We start from the raw sequence: 23698 nt of genomic DNA, 5'->3' as shown, positions 1-23698 counted from the left end.
ACAGACTTAAAATGAAAAGTAAATACTTATTACATGACATCTTTTCTAGCAGTATGATATTTGCTTATCTCTGTTTTCAAGCTTCAGAATCCTTTACTCATGATCATTTTATTTATTTTTTATTCTTTATTATAGCTTTTTATTTACAAGATATATGCATGGGTTATTTTTCAGCATTGACAACTGCAAAACTTTTTGTTCCAACTTTTCCATTCCTTCTATCACCCCTTCCCCCAGATGTCAGGTTGACCAATGCATGTTAAATATGTTAGAGTATAAGTTAAATGTAATATATATGTACATGTCCATACAGTTATTTTGCTGTACAAAAAGAATTGGACTTTGAAAGAATGTACAATTATTCTCTGAAGGAAATCAAAAATGCAGGCAAACAAAAATAAGAGGGATTGAGAATTCTATGTAGTGGTTCATAGTCATCTCCCAGAGTTCTTTTGCTGGGTGTAGCTGGTTCAATTCATTACTGCTCCATTGGAATTGATTTGGTTCATCTCATTGTTGAAGAGAACCATGTCCATCAGAATTGATCATCATATAGTATTGTTGTTGAAGTATATAATGATTTCCTAGTCCTGCTCATTTCACTCAGCATCAGTTCATGTAAGTCTCTCTAGGCCTCTCTGAAATCATCCTGCTGGTCATTTCTTATAGAACAATAATATTCCATGATATTCATATATTATAATTTATTCAGCCATTCTGCAATTGATGGGCATCCACTCAGTTTCCAGATTCTGGCCACTACAAAGAGGGCTGCTACAAACATTCTTGCACATACAGGTCTTTTTCCCTTCTTTAAAATCTCTTTGGAATATAAGCCCAGTAGTAATACTGCTGGATCAAAGGGTATGCACAGTTTGATAACTTTTTGAGCATAATTCAAAATTGCTCTCCAGAATGGCTGGATGTGTTCACAATTCCACCAACAATGTATCAGTATCCCTGTTTTCCCACATCCCCTCCAACACTCTGCATTATCTTTCCCTGTCACTCTAGCCAATCTGACAGGTGTGTAGTGGTATCTCAGAGTTGTCTTAATTTACATTTCTCTTATTAATAATGACTTGGAGCATCTTTTCATATGGCTAGAAATAGTTTCAATTTCTTCATCTGAGAATTGTCTGTTCATATCCTTTGACCATTTATCAATTGAAGAATGGCTTGATTTCTTATAAATTAGAGTCAATTCTCTATATATTTTGGAAATGAGGCCTTTATCAGAACCTTTGACTGTAAAAATGTTTTTCCAGTTTATTGCTTCCCTTCTAAAATTGTCTGCATTAATTTTGTTTGTACAAAAACTTTTCAATTTGACATAAATCAAAATTTTCTATTTTGTGATCAATAATGATTTCTAGTTCCTCTTTGGTCATAAATTCCTTCCTCTTCCACAGGTCACTCATGATCATTTTAAAATATGAATGTATGACTGGTTAACCCAAGGATATTGGCAAACATTTATTCTCAACAAAACATGGATTGATTTTGAAGGGAGAAATTTTTCCATAATTGAAAATCCTTCCTAATCCTACAGTTATTTATCCAAATATTTTGGGTGAATAATGCCCCCAAAGAAAATTTTCACAATTTTCATTATTTCATTCATTATGGTAACTAATACTTTGTGAGTAAAAATAGCATTGGATTTATTTATTTATTATTTTTATGTTTACTAGTGAGTTGAAATGGAGGGAATATGTACACAAATGGATATAAGTACAAAAGCATCAGTAAAACTTGTTAAAAGACTCCTCAAAATAAAAATATGACTGAATTTAATGATCTCCAACTATTATCGAATAACCAAATTATTAATTGCTATTCTGATAATTGTTGTTTATCCTTTGTTCTTGAAGAGAATTATGACATCATGAAGGTGATGCCGTGACAGATTAGTGAATTGAATTTAAATGAGAGCGGCCTGTGCAAAGTCACCAGAATTAATTTGTCTTCTGGAGCCATATGGATTCAATGGCAAGCTATAGATCAAGATGACTGGAAATAGTTCTGTATGCAGTGGGAGAGCTTGACTTTTTTCTTTCTTTCTTTCTTTCTTTCTTTCTTTCTTTCTTTCTTTCTTTCTTTCTTTCTTTCTTTCTTTCTTTCTTTCTTTCTTTCTTTCTTTCTTTCTTTCTTTCTTTCTCTTTCTCTTTTCTTTTTAAGTATTTTTGTAAAAGGAGTTTGAAAATGTTGAATAAAATGATGTTTAGAAGTTTTAATAACAATGCCATCCTGATTTCTTATTTCCATAGGTGATCAAGAATGTTCAGGAGTTACACTACTTCCACATTACATTCACTGCTATGTAGCAGAAATGCTACATATGCAGTATAGTATGCTCACCCTGAACTTTAATTCATTCCATACTTCTTTTCACCTTCTCAAACTTAGCCATTTCAATTTCTTCCCTAGACATCAATGAAGTAAAAAGAAATGAGCATTTTTATTAAAAAATGATGAATTTATACAAGGGCATCCTTAGTTGTAGATGTATGCTTTTATTTAAAATCCTAATAAAAGTAAGCCTTAAAAATATTCAGCCAAACGAACACTTTATCCTTTAAATGAAATGTTCTTGCTAATTTTTGTTCCATAGACTCCATATTTGCTCCATTGACAATAGAGAATTTTTATTTAATACATTTAATACGGCATTTTTATTTCTGACAAAATAATTTATTTTCTATTTTTTTCCCCAAGACCCAAAATGGAATACAATAATATAAACATGTAGTACTAAAAACTATCTATTTCCTTAATATAATTTCTTATATTAATAGTGCAAAAAAGTTTGTGACAAGTGATGTAAATTTTCTTCATTTACAAGAAATATTAAAGCAATCTACTTAAAAAAATCATTTTATAAAATTGGATCAAGAATGTTATAAATTATATTCTTTTCCATTCATAATCCAATATTACATGCCTATTGCTACATCCATATTGTTTACTCCTGTTGATAAAGCAGCTCAAATGAACTGGAAGAAAGAAAGGAAGATGGCCTACTCTTAGCTTAAAAAAAAGTTTTTATGGAATTTTTATAGGTTAGGCTTAGTGTTCTCATTAAGAAACTAGAGTCCCTGCCAGTTAGCACTAGGCCATACTTTCTGAAATCAGATTTTTTTAAAAATTAATTTACACATGACATTACATAAATTTTGGAAAGAACTTCATATGTCAGATAAATCATCACCATACAAAAATTAAAATCTCATGAACAAGCTCAATGAGGAATTATTTAGCTTTTGCTTAAAGATCTCCAGTTGGGGGAACACACTATAGCCAGTTCTGTTCTTTTAGATAGCACTGATTGCTAAGAAGTATTTTCCTACCTGTGTCTTTGTATCTTCCATTCATAGGGCCAACTAGGACTAACTCTTCTTTATCATAATTCTTCAGTTACTTGAATATAGTTTTCATGTCCTTTTTATGTATTTTTTTCTCTAGGATAAACATCCCCAATTTCTTCAACCACTTCTTATATGCATAATTTGGAGACTAGTTCGGTTGTCTTCTTGGTAATCTTGAGCTGATATATAGATTTATCTGGTATTTCTGAAAATGACTTTCATAAGTTGAACATAGTATGCCAGATAGCATTTCATTAGGAAGAATTCAGGGAACGATCACAACTACCCTTTTCTTAGATGCTATGATTCTCAGTGCAACCTTGTCTTCTTGAGCCCCCTCCCCCCCCCTTTTTTTTCCCCTTTTGGACAGATATGGGATAGAAAAGAATAAGAGTGCTGTTGTATAACAATGTTGACTGATATTGAACTTGCAGTTCAGAGAAAATAATCTCTTCCCCCATCTTGAACTTGTGAAATAGATTGCTTAAACCCAACCACCTGACTTTTTACATGTATGATTATTCAATTTCATCTTCTATAAAGACTTGAAGAATGTCCACATTTAGCATATGACATTAAATGTGTCTTAAAATAAGCTAATAGGTATTTATTTTATTTTGGCATGGCAGTTGAGTTAAGTGACTTGTTCAAGGTCACACAGATGGAAAGTATTAAGTGTTTGTGGCCAATTTGAACTCAGGTTCTTCTGACTTCAGGGCCTATGCTTTATCCACTGAGCCATCTAGCTTAACCCTTATTAATAGTTTGTAAAGAGCTTCACATTCTCCAAAATAATTTTCTCACAATAATCTTGTAAGGCAGGTAGTAAGTACTAAGGTATTGCAACTTCCATTTCAATACAGAGGAAAGTGAGGTTTAAATAGATTAAATGATTTGCCCAAGATCACTTAATTAGTAAAGACTAGGAGTTAGAATTCAAATCTATTTTTTTTCTCCAAAAGAAAATCTCTTCACTGTAGCAAGCTGTTTAAGCACATTTAATACAGCAATTTGTACTCATATATATGAATCAGCAAATTCAGCACCACACTTGAAATAATTGGGAAGCCACTGCTAAATAAATATCTTCATTATACTCAATCATACAAATAGAGGAATGAGAGTAATTGATCCATTTAGTCTTCTGTATTCAGAGGCTGCTGTTGCTGCTTCTTCCAACAGTTCAGACTTACTGTAAATTTTTCTGGAGAGTTCATTAAACTCACTACTGTGGCACACTTTTCAGTGTAGCTCTTAAAAGTGTAACATATTATCATTGGTTCAAAGACTAATGACAATGTTGAGGCTAAAAAAAAAGTATTTTGATGAGATAGCTAAATCAGTTAGAAACACTATAATTAACAGTTGATGGAAGCCAACAACACTACTTACAATTAACAGTTTTAATTAAGCAATGTGTGGAAGCAATTCCCCCAATATAAGGAAAAGATTTAGCATTCTTAACATGATTAAAGCTGCTAGGGAGAAAGCACACACACAGAATCTTTACTTAATCTGAATTTTAATATGTAGGCCAGATCTTTCTAGTCTCTGTAATAATGATAATTAACAATTCTATAGCAACTGACTCAAAAGACCAATAGAAATAAACTCCTTGATGTAATCTTTCCTTCCTTCCTGCCTGTGCTTAATAAATATCAGCTGAGTTTCCTAATGCTTTTCTTGGTAGTATTATGCTACTCTTGGCCTTTCTCTTTAGTTATATGAATATTACCTATATGGAATAGAATAAAACTTAATTACCCTGGTGCAAATCAAACCAGATCTTTTTATCATGAAGTATGAAACATATACTACATTCTTATAAGCAATATAATACATCATTATAAAATTAATAATGATAATAATAGAATTTATATAGTGCTTTAAGATTTGCAAAGCAGCATACTGATATTGTCTCATTTAATTTTATCAGTAAAGTAGTTGCTATTGTTATTTAACAGATGAGGAAACTGAGAATTAGAAAGATTAAATTACTCAGGGTCATGTAATTTTGAAGTGTCTGAAGCAGGATTCCAGTAGATTTTATTGGTTGCTAATTAGCAAGTACATCACAGGGGGTACTTCTTTTATTAAAGTCTGATTTATAAATGCATATATATAAAATACTAATTTGTGTGTTGATTGTTTGCATTACAGAAGGATTCCTCATTTTTAGAAAGACTCACAGGGTTCTTTTAAACAGTCAGTCCCTTCCAGTACTTGATAACATCTGTTTACAGATCATTGGCTACATCAGAGTGGGGAAAAGAGGGAAAAGCAGAAAGACATCTTGAGTTTTTAGTACCAGAAATCTTTGATTATTTGACATCAAACAAATAACAATAATGCTGTCATATTATATAATTGCTTTTTTTTCTTCATAAGAACCCCATTGATACACAAATAGTATTGTCATCATTTTAAAGTTGAGGAACAAGGTACAGAGATTATGAGTTGTTTCAGATAGCAGGGATAATATATAGCAAAATTGGAAAGGAAGCCTCGCTATTTTTACAGCAACTCTAGTGATTTTTTCCCATTTCATTTTATAAAGATAAACATTTTTCAAATTATCAAAATAGGAATTGGGCCTAAAATTTCATTATTAGCAGGAATTCCTAGATGAATAAACTGATCTCATTTCAGAATTTACCGAAAATAAATGGAAATATGATTAATTATGAGGAAATTAATTAATGCAAATTTCCCCAGGAACATACCTTTAATGCAGAGCTTCTTTAACTCTTTCCCCTTATAACCCCTTTTTGCCCTTTAAATTTTTACACAGTCCCAGGTATATACTGATAATAAATCATTTTGCAATCCCTGTTTCAGTTACAAGACCCCCATAGGCGAACCAATTTTAAGAAATTGAGCTTTAGTTGACAATTTAGACAATGATAGACATTTTAGAAATAAGTGGTAAATATGTTGCCTTATGCTTAAGTTGGAAATTACAGTGGCATTCCATGTAAGATTGATTGAAAATCAAACTTTATTGAAAAAGTTATTCTTTTCCTAGAAATCCTACTTAGATTGCTGAGTGCTGATTTTACTCTCAAATTTTTAAGTATAAAGGCTAGTAAGTTATTCTATGAAAATGAAATAAATAAAGCACATCCCTAGGAATAATATTTATTATTGATTTGAATTTACTTATGTTAAAATTTGCCATTTTCAAAAATTGTAGGAAGGGACAAATACTAGTTATATTCAATTCAATAAATATATGCTTTATGTTAGGTGCACAATATTTTGTTAAAGTTAAGGAGTGATACAAAAGATAATTCATTACTTCTGTTCCCTGTCTTAAAGCTTATAGTTTTATGGGGAGTAGGCAGATAAAGTCCAAATAATGATTTATACACAAAATGTTTATATCTAAATTGTATAGAAAATAAATGATCTGACAGTTCAGAGAGCATGTATACTTAGATATCTATGTACAGGTTAGAATGGTCAAGGAATGTTCTATATTATTGGATAAATTTATTAAGATAGAATTCAGTTACATGAATGTAGCTTAGGAGGCATTCTGAAAGAAAAAGCATTATAATAGGAAGGGTTTCTTCTATATTAGGTACCTGATTAATTTGAAGCTAATCCATTATCTTTAAAATTAATTGCTTTTTAATCAATAAATATCTTTTTCTCCTTACTACTTCTCTTCTACCACAACAAAGAAAATCAAAACCCCAGGAAATTAACAGAATTTTAAGAGGCCTTTTTCCCCTATGCCTGTTGGAAGCTCATATTTTAAATTTATGTATTTATTTATTAGAAAATTCTAGTCCTGAAGCATAATGTGACAATACTGCTGGGAATGTCTGTTGAAGATAGGAAAGTTTATCTTCCTGAATTTGGTGGTGGAAGAGAAAAATGATGAGCATGATAGCCTATTTATAAAACATGTAAGTATTTTGCAACACTTTTATTTTATTGTCATGACAACCAGGGAGGTAGGTGCTATTATTTCCTTATTTAACAGATAAAAGTACTGAGCCTGACATATTAAGTGACATTCTCAGGATTATACAGATAATATTTGAGGCAAGATTTGAACTCATATCTTGCTGCACCAGAAGTCAGGAACAAGAAGTTTGCTTTCTCATTTTAATGAAATGTCAACTGTAAAGTGAAGATCTTGGTTCTGAGGCATGAGATTAAGGGGATCCACCAACCAACTCTGTCCTAATCCTTAAATATATTCAGAGTGTAGTTCATTAGACTGTGCTGCTTCTAAAGTATTTATGTAAATGGACAAATAGTACTTGTTAGTTATTATTCACACAAATATTCATTACCATATCTAAATACCCTAGATTTGGAAAGAACAATTGTCATCTGGAACAATGATTTCATACTCAAAAAAAAAAAAAAAAGCAAATTCCTCATGAAAACCATAAATTATAGAGTGGTGAGTTTGATATGTTACCTCTCATGAATAGTTTTCTACGTTTCAAACAATAATCTTCTAACTATTGCTTAAATATCTCCAGTGAAGAATAATCTGGGGAAATTCCTTCTATTTTGGGATTAAGAAGGGTTTTTCTTTTATTTGTTTTTGTTTTTTATTTTTTCATTTGTTTCACATTATATTGCTCCTAGTTTTGACCTTTGAATCCAAGCAAAGAAGTCTGATCTCTGTTTTATATAATATCTTTTCAAATATTTGAAGTTGGCTTACAACCACTTTCCAAGTGTTCTCTTTTATTATAGGACAGGGAAGAAGGAAACTTATTGTGGTCACCAAATAGAATCATAGATTGTTAGAGCTAAAAGAAATTTTAGAAATCATCTAGTTAAAATTATTAATGATTCTTTCTCTACTGAATTAGGTTCTATAATTTTTTTTTTAACAACAATTTTGTGAGATTGATAATGCAAGTATTTTTCTCCCTCCTTCACAGACAGCTAACTAAGAATGGGGAAATCATTTGCCTTTTTAGGGTCTTCACCATCTTCCCAAAGAAGCTATTTAGAAGTGTCATGTCTGGGACTGTGATATCATCTATTAACTTCTACTTCTTACCTCACTTCCATTCTTTACCCCAGACTACATTCAAGCACTACTACCATCTCCTTCCTGTCTGAGAACACATTAATAATTAAATCCAACTCCCACATTTTCCAGATGAGCAAGCTGAAACCTAACAATATTAATTGATAATATTAGGATTAAAACCCAGGACTTCTTATTCGTTGTTCTGTGTTCTTTCCACTTCAGTTCCATATAGTTGAACGAACATTTATTATCTTTCTGCTATCTTAAGGATCTGAACTGGCCCTGGAAACACAAGAACAAAATGTCAGCCCCTGCTCTCAAAGACCTTACATTATAAAAAGATAAATTCCTCTGGTGCCTATTTTAAGAATTAGCAAAAGTGGGGGAATATATAGATAAATAAGGAGGAAAAAATAATTTACAAATCTTTTTCTATTTGCATGAAGTGCCAAAATTTTTTGCCATATTCATTTTAATTTTCAAAACTCTCGAGAAAGAATATCTTTACATTTCTGAGATCACATTATATTATATGTAACAAAAGGTACTTGAAAATTTTGATTGGTTTTGAACGTTGGCAGACCATTCTGTCAGGAAATGAATAAGTATTTTATGTTAATTCTTATTATGATATTGAATTAATCTCCTAATCCAGTAAAAGAGAATTATAAACTAAGTACAAAAATTGCTACAGTTAAATAATATTGCTACTAGTAATGAGATTTTTAAAATGTGCCACTGTGAGATGTCAATCATACTATTTCTTAGAGATAATAATGTTTTATTTTTAAGTGATAGTGTAAATAATCAGTTATCCAATCTCTAAATATTTTCCAGAAATTTTTGTGCTACGATATACTTCTAGAAATCTATCCACTCAATTTTCACCCAGAGATATATGAAAAATTTAAGTCTAAATTGAAACATCAGTATGAAATTTCAGTATTGAAAACTGTACTAAAGTTGAAATTCCAATAGAAAAACAAGCTAAATTTGTCTGTTGGTTCAAAATGGTACACACACACTCTATCATACTTATGTGGGTATCACCTATACATACATATATATATAAACACATATACACATATACACAATATTTATAAAAAACTAAGTTGTGAGTATTTTTAAGAATTTTAATTTTATCAAGATGTATCATTTACCATTTTGAGCCGTTCTAGAAATAGCAATTACAGTTTTTCGCTTTTGCTTTTTGAAGACATTTACAATTATGCTAGGTAGTACACTGGTCACATGGGAAAGTACACAATGAAAGTAAGTCAACTTTTTTTCAAAATTTCCATTTGTAGAGAACAGTGGAAAAGTCAACTTTTTTTCAAAATTTCCATTTGTAGAGAACAGTGGAAATTTTGGTCTTGTTTGCCTAGATTTCTAAACTAAGAATTAAGAGGTCCAGGGTAAGCTATTAACAAATGGCCTTTATGTGAAACTCATAACTTAGCTAATACTTTTTACTTGACTTTTGTTTTTTGTGTATTTCTTTGTGTTATTCTTCTTCATCCTTTGCAAAGGTGATATTGGAGACAATAGTCAGAGCAACTGAATTTCAGGACATCTTTCTGCTACCTTCAATGGTATGGGATTCTGGATTAGATTATTATCTTGGGCCTTTTTTCCAGCCATATCAGTTTCTTTCATCCTAGTAAAGAACTTTTTAAGACAGTTGGTTTTGGATTGTATTTTCTGCCTCTCATATAAAGTAAAAATACGTTGCTTTTCTGTTTCTTCTCTCATTTTCTCCATTTGCCTCTGCCAAAGATATGTAAAATGATCTGCCTTCTAAAAGAAAGATATTAAAGCTGATATATAGGAACTCTTTTTATTGCCTGAGATATATGAATATTAAATAAACATATGATGCCAGAGTGAGTTTCTGTGTTCACTCACCAATTTCCTTTCATCCTCTTAGGCTCAGGCTAATTGCATTTTGATGAGATTCATAATAAAGATTTATGTGGAGAAACTATTCTCAGAAAAATTAAGTGTATTGTAAACTATTTATTAACTTCAGTAATTGAGGCAATTTTCTCTCTCATTTTTAAATTTATGTAATATTCCAAATGTATATTATTTAGTGTATGTTTAATGGAAGCAATTTTCAATCCAGTTATTTCACACAAAGGGAAGCTTTAGATTTTGTTGGTATGTTTGGTTGTTAGATATTTATAATATTTTAGTCTCTTCCAAATTTATTAATGCTCTCATTGAAAGAAAACTATTTTTATTGAAGTTATGTAATTTTATTGCTTTTCCTGAATATGACAAAGAAAACTACATTCCTACTTTCTTAAGATTTAAACATATCTATTATCATGGGAGTGGCCAAGTGGTACAAGAGCAGTTAGGTGGCACAATGGATAGAATGGTGGGCCTGAACTCAGGAAGATTCATCTTTTTGAGTTCAAATTTGACCTCAGACATTTATTAGCTATGGACCCTAGACAACTCACTTAACCCTTCAGTTTTCATCTTCTCATCTGTAAAATGAGCCAGAGAAGGAAATGGAAAACCAGTCCAGTATTTTTGTCAAGAAAATCCAAATGACTGAACAATAACTTTCTCCCTTGTTTTTCCATTTCCTCTCTTCATGATTTTCTCCTTCCTGACAGTCATCCCTCTATGATAAATTGTAGGAGATCTTGGGAACCCAGAGCCTGAAGTACTGTAGTCTGAGTGATTCTATACTTGCTCCTCCCAGTTACTTACAAAGTCTGTGGGAATTCTGTGCATTTGTTGCCTCTAGATAAAAAACCTTGCAGACTGTATAGGTTATTGAGTCATGTGGCCATTTCTGGGATATTTCTACCTTGTTTTCCTGAAATGTTGCTTATTTTTCTAACAGATCTTTTTGAATGCCCGAGGGCTTTTATCTAAATTCTAGAGTATATGATATTTATTACATTGCTCATAGGATTTCTTGATCATTATTTGATATTGTCAAATCCTTTTCCCTCTCCTCCCTTCCTTTCTTCCTCCCTTCCTCCCTCCTCTGTCTTTTTCTCTCTCTGTCTGCCTCTCTTTCTTGTTTCTTTCTTCCTTTTTTCCTATTCTTCCTTTCTTTCTTCCTTCCTTTTTGGTTGGAGTGAGGGTGGGGGAAGGTATTTTGGTAATGATAGTGAGTTGATATCAAAAACTCCTAATAGCTTAACCAAAAACTCATGCTAGCATTTTTTTTTTAAATTTTTATTTAATAATTACTTTATATTGACACTCGTTTCTGTTCCAATTTTTTTTCCCTCCCTCCCTCCACCCCCTCCCCTAGATGGCAAGCAGTCCTTTATATGTTGGATATGTTGCAGTATATCCTAGATACAATATATGTTTGCAGAACCGAACAGTTCTCTTGTTGCATAGGGAGAATTGGATTCAGAAGGTATAAATAACCCGGGAAGAAAAACAAAAATGCAGATAGTTCACATTCGTTTCCCAGTGTTCTTTCTTTGGGTGTAGCTGCTTTTGTCCGTCATTTATCAATTGAAACTCAGATCTCTTTGTCAAAGAAATCCCCTTCCATCAGAATATGTCCTCATACAATATCGTTGTCGAAGTGTATAATGATCTCCTGGTTCTGCTCATTTCACTTAGCATCAGTTCATGTAAGTCTCGCCAGTCCTCTCTGTATTCATCCTGCTGGTCATTTCTTACAGAACAATAATATTCCATAACATTCATATACCATAATTTACCCAGCCATTCTCCAATTGATGGGCATCCATTCATTTTCCAGTTTCTAGCCACTACAAACAGGGCTGCTACAAACATTTTGGCACATACAAGTCCCTTTCCCTTCTTTAGTATTTCTTTGGGATATAAGCCCAATAGAAACACTGCTGGATCAAAGGGTATGCACAATTTGATAATTTTTTGGGCATAATTCCAGATTATGCTAGCATTTTTAATCCAATGTGGAAGATTGTAATCTTTGAATTTAACTTTTCTGACCCTTCAAAAAAGTGTATTTTATTAATGGTGATAAACTTTAATTGTATCTAATAATTCTTTCTATTCCCTTTCTTCTGTGCAGGGGGAGGAGCATTATAGATCATTTAATTATAAAAACAAATCCTGTAGTCTTATGTTTTCTCACTTGGCTTAATGAGTATAGTTTTAGAGTGGATTAATAAGGTTGGTCTAGAGAGCCCATGATGTACACATCACCAAAGATCAACATTACTTTCCATTTTGAAATTTCTGATTTTAGATGAGATAGTCACTGAAGATTAGATGCCACTGAACACTGTTGCATATTCCTTTCACTTATGAGGTTCCTCTGCAAAATAGATTATTTGATTTTGAGTAAATGCAAAATTGTTGCCAATTTTTCTAAATTTCTTAAATATATATGATTTCTCTCAAGTTTGATTTTCTGACATAAAAAGGCTTTTATTCTGATGAATTAATTCAGTTATAGGGTTTCTTTATTTTTTTTCCATCAGAATTAATTCTTAGATGATCACTTAGTAATAAGGGATTAATTCTGGCTGAAAAATTTCTCACTTTTCTTAGCATTTATAGAGTTACAATTCCAGTCAATTACTTGATATTAAGTAATGTATCTATTTGAATAAAGAGTTGCCTCATTCCTTATATTTATAATGTTGCTTTCAGTGTATATTCTCAAATGTTTAATAATTTTTTGTGGTTTGGTTGAAGATTTTCCTATAAACATTATGTATAAGTGCTCATATTTAATTAGGTACTCCTTATTGCTAAATGCCTTCTCTAATTCATTACATTTCTAAGGCTTCTTTTCAGTATAAATTATTTGTTGTTTAGTAAGATATCCCTGGTGACTGAAGTCTTTCTCTTTTTCATTGCAATTATAGAATTTCTATCTTGTAGGTATTCAGTAATACTAAATAATATATGAGTGGAAACAGAAGGCTTTACTGAATTAACTATATAAAATGTCTTCCATGAAATGTTATTATGCTTAATCATCTAAATACTATTAGAAATGTTCCATTACTATTCTGTTCTCTAGCCGCACACTGAAGTTAATTCCATGACAACTTGTGTAACTCCCAAGACATGGTCAGTATTTTTGAATTCTTAGTTTTAGTCTCTGATTACATCTTTTCCCCTAACTATATTGTCACAAATAGGATCAAGTAGGTATAGGATCAAGTAGCTGTCCACAGAAATAAGTGACATAATAGTACAGAGTATCCCAAAAGGTTTAGTCTAATTTTAAGGAATTAAAACTTAAAATTTGAAGCTACTAAAGCTTAAAATTGTACTAAGACTTTGGCACACTTTATACATGCTTTGTAAACTTTAAGAAATTATATAAATATCAGTTGGTATTAGTGTTTTGCATATATTTGTAATTCTATTGATAAGGGGAACCCACCCACCTCACACATACTTCTACTATATAGAAGTGCTGGCATATATTACTGCTGGCATTACTCTTACTATTGTTAACATCATGGCATTTTTGGCCAACTATGTGACAGAAAAGAAACATTAGAAAATCCCTTATAACTCAAGCAGAATCACTAATTTTAAAGAAAAAAAGTAAAATTCGTAATCGATCTGGTCCTTGTAAAATTATCTCTAGTTTTCTATGTATGTGGCCTGCTTGTGACATTTTTTCTTTTAAAAATATTTCTCCTAATTATTTGTTAAAATACTTCTTAACATTTTTAAAGTTTTGAATGTCAAAATCTATCTTTTTTCCCCATGCTCCCCTCCCTCCAACAGCAAACAGTGTTATACACATGCAGTCATGTGAAACATTTCCATTTTAGTCATTTTGTACAAGAGGATTCAAATAAAACAAAGTTAAAAAGAAAAAGATAAATTATTTTTCAGTTCATATTCAAGCAATATCAGTTCTTTCTCTATTCTTTAAGAGCCTTTTGGGATTGTAATAGGATTATTGCTGTCATACATAGTTCTTCACTATATAATATTGCTGTTACTGTGTATAATGTTTTCCTGTTCTGTTCACTTTTTGTGTCAGTTCACGTTAGTCTTTCTAGGTGTTTCTGATATTATATGTTGCTTGTCTTTGTAGCACAATAATATTCTATCACAATCATATACCATACTTTGTTAGACCTATTCCCCAATTGATGGGCATTCCCTTTATTTCCCATTCTTAGCCACCACAAAGAGTTGCTATAATTATACTTGTGCAATAGATCTCTTTGGGATATTCTAGCAGTGAGTAATATTGCTATTACTTGGTTTGAATCTCTGATTTCCTTTGTAATAAATTTTGGGAATCAGCCTTACTCAGGCCAGCTCCCCATTTGTTTAAACTATGTAATAGCACAAAAATAAGACATGAATACTTCATCCAAAAGCAGGCACAAATTAGTTTACTTGATCATAGAGAAGGATATTCAGTTAGGATAGAATAGCTGTGGAGGATACCTTGAGTTGAGTTAGTTAAGTAAAGCTCCCCTGCCTGAACCATCATGATCTTGACAAACATCTGAGAGACCCTAGAACTTCTTGAGACTATTTAAAGTTTAGACAATGAGAAAGTGAATTCTGTAGGGCAAACCTTTTAATCCCATCAGCCAACCAAGTCTCAAAGAATATCTTTTAAGGAAATTTTCATGGGTAAGAGAGATTGTTATGAGCACTAAGAAGCAATTTGTAAGACAGTTAAAGAACTTCAATTCAGCTTGGAATGTGTTGAGTTTGAATATGGCCTCAGGCACATTCAGTTTGTATCACCTATGGGACTTGATTCCCAGGTCTTCTGTATTCTGTGGAGAGTTACCATTCCAATACATCATGCTTTCTCTTTTATTATTGATAATTAAGGACCTGGATGTCATTAAATTCAAGAAAAAATCTCTATGGTGAAGTACTGCTTTGTTTAAAAAAAAAATCCATGAAAATTTTTATGCCTTTAATATAAATAACATATCAGAAGGAGATTGTTTTTTAATTTCTTCTTGAGTTGTTTTTATATAAAGACAAGTGCTGGAAAACTCTAGATTACAAAGCTATTTATTTTCTTAAAGCATTTATCTCTGAAGGCAGGCCTGAATTGAATAATGAGTAAGATCATATATCTGTACCTGAAAGGATCCCTACTTCTCAAAGTTGGCTTAGAAAATCACAAATTAACATTATCTATGTGGCATATATTTTTATGTATTTTGTTAAACATTTCCTGTAATAATTTATTCTACTTTATTTATTTCACATGAGAATTTTGACTATAGGGAGTCTGATACCTCTAAACTAGAGCATGTGGTCCAATCCACTCATTTTGTAGATGAAAATACTAAGAGCTCAGGAAGTGAAGTGACGTTTTTGAAGACACAGAAATAGTAAGAATAAGTCAGGATTTCAAATTTGAACTCTAGATACAGTGATCTTTTGACTGTATCATACTGAGTTGTAAGGAAAATCAGCCTATTTAAAAATCTTTAATATGAGCAAAACTTTTTCCCTTCTAATATCATGAATTCCACTGTATTTAGTGAATTCTCATGTGGCTTAATTAAAAGTGGCACTTGCATGCTCTAACCACACATCATCAGACAATCTTAGGAAATCTGGAATCTGAAAACTTTGATGAGCTAACAGACAGAAAACTCACAAGTACATACATTTGGAAACTATGTATAGTGTGCTAAGTCATTTTGAGTCTGGGGTGGGAATTGTGCATTCTTTTCATTTTATGTTGATAAAACTGGGACAGTTAAAGATTTTAAGTGCATCTTGTTTAATTATATATTAATCTGTATGAATAGACCAGTGACTAATGAAAACTTCTCAAAAGAAAGATTGAAATAATCCATAACAAAATAGTCTACCTTTTACCACTGTTTCCTTAATAATCTTACTACTATAACTATATTTTGAAAGATAATTTTCATTTTATTTTAGCAATATTTAAATATGTAGATACTATAATAAGATTATGTTAACAGAATTGCCAGTAATTTTTGATTAATCAATGCTTTTATCCAGCTTCTGAGTAAGATTTTCAGTCTTGCTAGGCAGAATAGTCAGTAGCATGAAATAGAGGAGGGAAATGTGCTTATTTGAGTGGGGAAATAATTCTTTGTTTGTTCAGCTGCTAGCTTTCTTTTGTGGTTGCTGTCAGGTATGATATAGGCAGGCTTTTAATAATATACTCAAGTTTTTTCACATTTAAAAAATTAGGTATTTTGATTATTTTTCCTATCAATCACTACAAAATATAAGCCAAAGTACAATATTATGAGGTTACTACTATTAAAATAAAAGAAACAAATTTAGAATGCAAAGGGAGAACTTTTCCCATATTATAACTGTAAACATTATACATTTTATAGATTAGAAAATAAGATGAATAGTTAAATCAGATTACTTGTATGAAGTCACAGCATGAGTCAGTGTTAGAATGAATAACAAATAAGTAATAAAACCTAGGTCCCCAGACTGCAAGTCTGCTACTATAAACAAGAAGCTAATAAAAGATAGGGTTCTTTGACTAGAGAGTTATTGCAATGAAATGAGTTATAAGAAATGTATGACTTGTAGTCAATTTTTATAGCTTGTTCTAGAATACAAAATATCATTCTGGAATTATTGTTTGCCTTCTTCTTGAATTATCTGAGAAAATTTGAAAATATAGTAGGAATATAGGAGATAAAACTGTTTTTTTTCTATTTTGTAGCCTACCAGTGAGTGTTCTGATACCCTCATATTTTTTCTTTCCCTTTTGTTTCTAATAATCTGTCTTTAAATTTTGAAAGGAATTTTAAGTACATAAGGTATTACGTTTATTGTATAATTATATTAGATTCATTGAGCATAGGAACTTTAGGTGAGAGATAAGAGGAATGTGAAATGTTATGAGTCAGTATACTAGCTTTAATGTAATCATAGCATAGTGGTTTTGGAGAATTATCTTTGTTTCTGGGCAAATTTTATAAGTTGCTTTTTAGTTAGGCATATTCTTAAGTGTGTGTGTGTGTGTGTGTGTGTGTGTGTGTGTGTGTGTTGGAATGTAGAATAAGGGACACAGATGGAATGTTTTCTACTTCTAACCATTAAAAACCTTGGTAAACAGCATTGTAAACTGGCACTGAATCTAATAGTCTACCCAATGAGTTATCATTTTCCAGAAAATTTCAAAATTCAATAAAATTCAACATTCCTATTGGATTAGACTGATCCCTCCTCTGTTAGTTAATATATAGTATTATTCAATTATATCAGTAAGATCAGAGACTTGCCCTAAAAATGAAGATTTTAATCCATTCATTCCTGCCCATTGTATGTGGGTATCTATATTCTGAAAAGTTCATCATAGAGTGTGTCTGTCCAATGTATCTCTAGTTCTTCAAAAATCATGATGATAGCCATGAGAACTGGAGGTTTTCATGAATTAGTCCCTGCCCTTAACTTATGACCAAACCATTTTTTATTCATAATAATAATTTGTATTAATAATAAAAGCACATAAAACAATAAGTTGATCTTCTATCTCTGAAATATGAAAAAACAATTTTATTCCATTAAAAATTATTTGAAATTTAAATGCAAAATAGGAAAAAGAAACATTTATGTGTGCACAGTAGAACATAACAGACAATTCAAAGTATGAAATAATAGATTTCCATTTCAAGAAAGCCTTTATTATAAATTCTACCCTTTTTTGCTTTCTCTTTGCTTTCTCTTTTCTTTGCTTCCTAGTAGGTTTTCTTTTGTTCTCTACTTGTATGCCTTTTTAATTCATTCTTTTTTCTTCTTTTCTCTCCCTACCTCTCCCAAGAAGGCTACAATTAAGTACATATAAATTTATATGTAAATATAACATAGTTATCTATAATCATATATACATCCATATACACCTCTATAAGATTGTACTATATTTTTTGTCCTCTCTTTCTCTGAAAGTGAATAATGTCATCTTTTATAACTCCAAATCTTTCCATATTTTTCTAAATCCCATCAACTCATCATTTCCTATACCACAGCAGTGTTCTTATTTTAAATAGTCTAAAACAATATTGATTAATTATTGATTAATGTGGCTTATAAACAATGTCGTTTTCATATTTTTCTTTTTTCATCGAATCTATTTTAGCTTTAACTTTGTCTGAGATTAATGATTACTATCCCACTTCAAATTCTATTCCTTATTAATATTATTTTGTTTGAGTATATCTCAATGCTCATGCCTGCTGACTCTTCTGCTTTACTTGTATAGGTTTCTTTGCCTTGCTCTTACTTCTCAATCCCTCATCCTGCAAGGATCTCTTGCTTATCCATTCCTTCTACTCTTTGCATCCCTTTTTATCACAGTCCCCTTAATCAAACTTTATTCCATACCTCCTTTTTTACCCTTCTCCCTTAGCTACTTCCTTTGTGTCAGTTCTTCCTCTTCCATCTCATTTTATTATAATCATCAGTCTGCAAATTTTATTTAGTTTTTTATTGTCAGGGATTTATTGAGCACTCATCAATCAATTATTCAAAATACTTTTATTAATAAGAGCCTACTATGTGCCAGTCAGTAGGCTAAATCCTGGTTATACTCCCCCCCCCCAAAAAAAAAAAATGAAACAGTCTCTGCCCTCAAGGAACTTAAAACATCTAATAATGTGCTGAAGCATAGGGGGGCAGTCACAAAACTAGGTATAAAAAATCAACAATCATTTATTAAACACCTTCTGTGTGTTAGACACCCTACTAAAGTGCTAAAGATAACAAGACTAAAATAAAACATCTCAGCCATTAAGGATTTTATTGCTAAGTGACAAAACTCTAGTATCTTTGCCAAGAAAACCTTAAATGGAATCATGTAGTTTTGGTACTGAACAATAATTCTACCTCTTAAAGGCAAGTAAAAATAATAATAACTAGCATTATAATGTGTTTAAAGGTTTGCAAAGCTCTTTACCTATGTTATTTCATTTGTTCCTCACAAAACCCTGGGAAGTACAGTTTATTATCCTTGTTTCCATTTTGAAAGTGAGGAAACTGAAGCATATAGAGTTTGTGACTTTTGGGAATCCAACAGCTATTGTATGAGGTAGTATTTAATTTCAGATCTTCCTCCCTTTAGAGTTCAATATTCTATTCATTGTGTCATCAAAGTACCTCAGGATGAATATTCCACTTCAATTCTCGGTGAAAAGTTGGCCTGGGGAAGTAAGTAGTGGCTTGGTTTGGGGACTGAGCTCAGCAGTTTCCAAAATCCTGGAACCTACATCATGTCCAATCCCTGCCTCAGGTCTCCTACACTTACTTTGAAGTATTATTAAAAATATCAAATCAATCAATCATTGAATGGGACCAGATCAAATTTTCTCAAAAAGTCTATGAGATAGAGCAGGTCAGATTTTAGGCTCAAGTTGCGGGGAGTCACATGATTGCTAGGTCTAGAGTTATTTAGGGCAAGAAAGGTCAGACCCTAGGTTTTCGCTTCAGAAGTGACAAGAAGTGACATGACCCACAGGAAGCAGACAACATTGGTGATCATTTGTCAATAATGGTTACTTCCTTTTAAATACATCCAATGAAAAGACTTGGGTCTTTTGCTATTTAACCAGCTTTACTATTTCCAGGCCAGGCACATGTTGGAAGATAGTAGCTGGGAGGCTCTATCTCTGACGTGAATTCTTGGACCTCTCCTTGTAAGGACTAAATAAATGCTTTCTCTTTGTATCTGAAGATGTCTCTGCTTAAATAATCTGGGTAAAGGGGTCTAGCATCCGTCCCAGTCATCAATAAACATTTTTATTAAGCAATTAGACTATACAATGAAATAATCTTTGTAAAAAATAGCTTAGCACTATGTAGAAGCACATTGTAAAAGGATATAAATGCTATTTCTTTTTTCTTCTCTTTTCCCACCTCCAAAAGAATTCTTATTTATTTAAATTACATTATTTGCTACTCCTTCAAAAAAGCAGAACATGTTAAAAAAAAGGTGATTTCCTTTTAATAATGTCTCTTTTTTTTTTTCATCTGGCTATTACAAGAAATAAGGACAAGCCATTCTTCATAGTTTTTGAAATAGATTTTGGCAGGATGTGTCTAGAAGTTGAGTATAAAACAAACAAACCAAAAACCCACATCTGTTAAAAAAATATATCTATATCTGTATCTATGTGTCTGTATATATATGTATGATTCCAAATTCAGCATTCTTTTTTCACTGTTATACCACCAGAATACAAATATATCAGACTAAAGATTTTAAAGCTATATTTCATTTAAAAATCTTCAAGTCTTTCTCCAATGAGAAATTGAGGTAAATTAAATTAAAATACTAAAAGTTTCTATTGGAATTTAAAATTAGTTTTGATGATCCTGGATCACAAATCAAGGTAAATTTGGCTCAGTGTTAATATTTGGAACAAGATCCAAACAATGCTGCTCCAAAATTTACATTGACAAAGTCTTCATCTTAAAGAAAAAGAACTCAGGGTGTTACCAAACAGTTTCATCTCTGAATAATTCTCATTATTAATGTACAACAGTGATGTGACAAAACATTAGCTTTGACACAGAATGTCTTGCCACAGATAATTTTAGAGCAGAATATAATTTTAGCTCCCCATGGATGCAGAACTAACCATATCTTTTCTCTTGCTTTCTAAGAAATATTTTTCTACATGACTGTACTTTATTTGAAGTTGCAGATATCTTTATGTATTATATGTGAACCAGTAGGTATGCCTGCATGCTTTTTAAAGTAAATGAATTAGCATTTATATAGCACCTATATTTATCAGACCCTGTGCTAAGCACTTTACAAATATTATCTTATTTTATATGACCTTTTTCTTTAAAAAAAAAAAATTCCTTTTGTAAAAGGTAGACTCCAAGTTATCTCATTTCTCCAGGAATATTATCAATTTTTGAAACAGCTGTTAATTGTTATAATGTATTTTTAGATGCCTTCTGTGACTCTACATATTCCAGATGTGGTTTTGGGGGAGAAAAATGTGACAGAGATCTCTTCCAAGAATATAGGTGGGGGAAAATTGTCTTATGGTTCTGCTTTCTTCAGTTGAAACTTTTTGTTTTATATCTCACAACTCTGCTGACCTGATCATAATGATCACTTTAGGAAAATTATACATTTTTCATTTGATCACCAAATAGCTGCTGAACATAAAGTGATGATGTTTAAAATTTGTTGTTTTTTAAAAAGATTAAAGGCAACAATCAATTTCTCTATGCTTCTAAAGTATTCTTTATTTGTGCTAGATTTCTGGCATCCTCATTGTTTTCTTTTGAGATGAAGCTTCTTAGCTAAGTTGAAAAAAATCCATTTTTTTCTTATTATTAAAGAAAAAATGTATCTGGACATTTTTAATTCTAATAATATTACTTTTGTGATATAATTTTGGGTTTTAGATCAGTTATAACTTCCCACTTCATTACCTGAAAACCTGCTTTTTTCCTTAATCATCTGTCGTTGATATCAGAGAACTTCCTCTTAGTATGATTTCCCCCTACGCAGGTGTCAGATTTAATAATACCATTGCCGCTTTTACTTAGTTGTTCAATGACACTCCCCCAAGCAGCTCTTGCAAGTTTTATGAAATAAGGATCAGGTATTACTATTCATGTTTGTATAAAATCTTTCAATGGTAGTTTCCTCTGTAAAATGAAGCTCATTTGAGCCTATCAATTAAATGGGTAGTTATTACTCATCCACTTAAGAATTAATTAATTTCATTTTAGATAAATGAGAATTTTTTTATAAATCAAAAGCAAAAATTGTAATGTTTAAGGTATGTGATGTTCTTTGGTTTTCTGGAAGTCTTTGGGGCAGCCTTCTTTTCAGTAATCTCCACAAGAATAGCCAGGTGTTAAAATCCAAATCCTTTATTGTCTCCTTCACCTGGTGCTCAGCTAAATTTCTCTTGGCCTTCAGAGTGGACTTGGTTTCAGTGGAGAAAATGCACAAGGCAGTGGAGAAAATGCACAAGGCTGATGAAGATGGAAATGAATGAATCCAAGGGCTTGTGCTTCAGCCTCCAGTCACCACAAAGGTGGACAATGGAATGAATCTGTCTCTGCCTCTGGCTGAGGCTTATATATGCTCTCTTATAATTATGTTATTATAGGTGTGAATCTTGTAGAACTATATTAAGTACTAAGTACATGTACTGAACTAGAGAACTATTAAGCACCATGCTAAACTAGATAACTATTGTCTTATCAATTCCACTGACTTAGCACCTTGTAAGAATCTTTAAGTACAAGAGTTCTGGCACATAACAAAAGTATGTGTAGATGATATAACAACTATTCCCTGCCTATTACCTAACCTATAGTAGCAAAATGAAATAGAGAAGTAAAGCAATTATTTAGATAACCACTGACTTAGAAATTTCTCTAAAATATCCAAATAGTTTCTTTTAAAATTGCTGGATATATTGATACACACACTAAAAAATGGAGTAATGGGAAATCCCTTTCAGACTTTGACCTTATGTGCCTATGAAAGACCTGACATTTTGTTAGATAAAAGAGAACTGACCTTTGGGTATTGCTGTAGCCTTCTATGTGGGTGCCTTTTTCTCATTCTACCCAACTACTTGATAGAAAGAAGCCTGAAATCTGGAGAATTCTGTTGGGAAGAATAATTTTAAGAAAAGATAAGCCTAAAGGCATTTTTGTTATTCTTATTTTGTTATTCTTATGTATTTATTGTAATATCTCTACTTGCTGATGTTTTAGCTACTACCTGGGTTGATTTGTCACCTTCACCCTCCTACCTCACCCCGCTAAACTATAAGCTGTTTGAAAGGAGAAATTTTGTCTTAACTGAGTGTGCTATCTCCCCAGAGCCTAGCACAATGCTCTGCCCACAGTATAAAATATAATTTTAGCTGGGACTTGAAAGAAGCCAGAAAAGTTTGGAGGCATTAATGAGGAGGGAGAGAGAGAGAGAGAAAGAGAGAGAGAGAGAGAGAGAGAGAGAGAGAGAGAGAGAGAGAGAGAGAGAGAGAGAGAGAGAATATCATGCCGATATAGGGGGCAGTATCAAAAATGTCCAGAGTCAGAAGATGAAGGGAAGAGGAGAGGAGAGAGAAAGAAAGGGGGAAGGAAGGAAAGAGGGAGAGAGGTGTGTGTAGCAGCAAAAAGACCAGAGTATACCTAAATCACAAAGTACTTAAAAGATTTAGTAGTTTAGGAAAGCTGGAAAGGTAAGAGCAAATTGTTATAATTGCTAATTAAGTTGAATATTAATATGAATTATTTTTTTTTTTGCTCGATCTTGGAGCTGATAATGAGCTGCTAGAATTTTTTAAATGGGGGCTGAGAAAAGATGGTGACAAGGCTAGACATAGATTTTAAGAAGATTGCTTTGACA

At 31.9% G+C, this 23698-nt stretch overlaps 1 protein-coding gene across 3 annotated transcripts in view; it reads left to right on the top strand.

Annotated features, from left to right (window-relative positions):
• KCNJ3 (potassium inwardly rectifying channel subfamily J member 3) overlaps positions 1-23698 on the top strand; it is a 217698-nt gene that overhangs the window by 83547 nt on the left and 110453 nt on the right. Inside the window, exon 3 of one of the 3 annotated variants that reach the window (XM_051986370.1) lies at positions 1875-2138. The exons of the other annotated variants lie outside the window; for them this stretch is intronic. Coding sequence (XP_051842330.1) covers positions 1875-1906 — 32 coding nt within the window. The 3' untranslated portion in view covers positions 1907-2138. Of the gene's footprint in view, positions 1-1874; positions 2139-23698 lie in introns of those variants that run through there. 3 annotated transcript variants of the gene reach the window in all.

Source organism: Antechinus flavipes, chromosome 3 (genome assembly GCF_016432865.1).
Source record: "Antechinus flavipes isolate AdamAnt ecotype Samford, QLD, Australia chromosome 3, AdamAnt_v2, whole genome shotgun sequence".
Lineage (NCBI taxonomy): Eukaryota > Metazoa > Chordata > Mammalia > Dasyuromorphia > Dasyuridae > Antechinus > Antechinus flavipes.
Note: the sequence above shows the minus strand (reverse complement) of the source record. Positions and strands in the feature narration are given on the sequence as shown.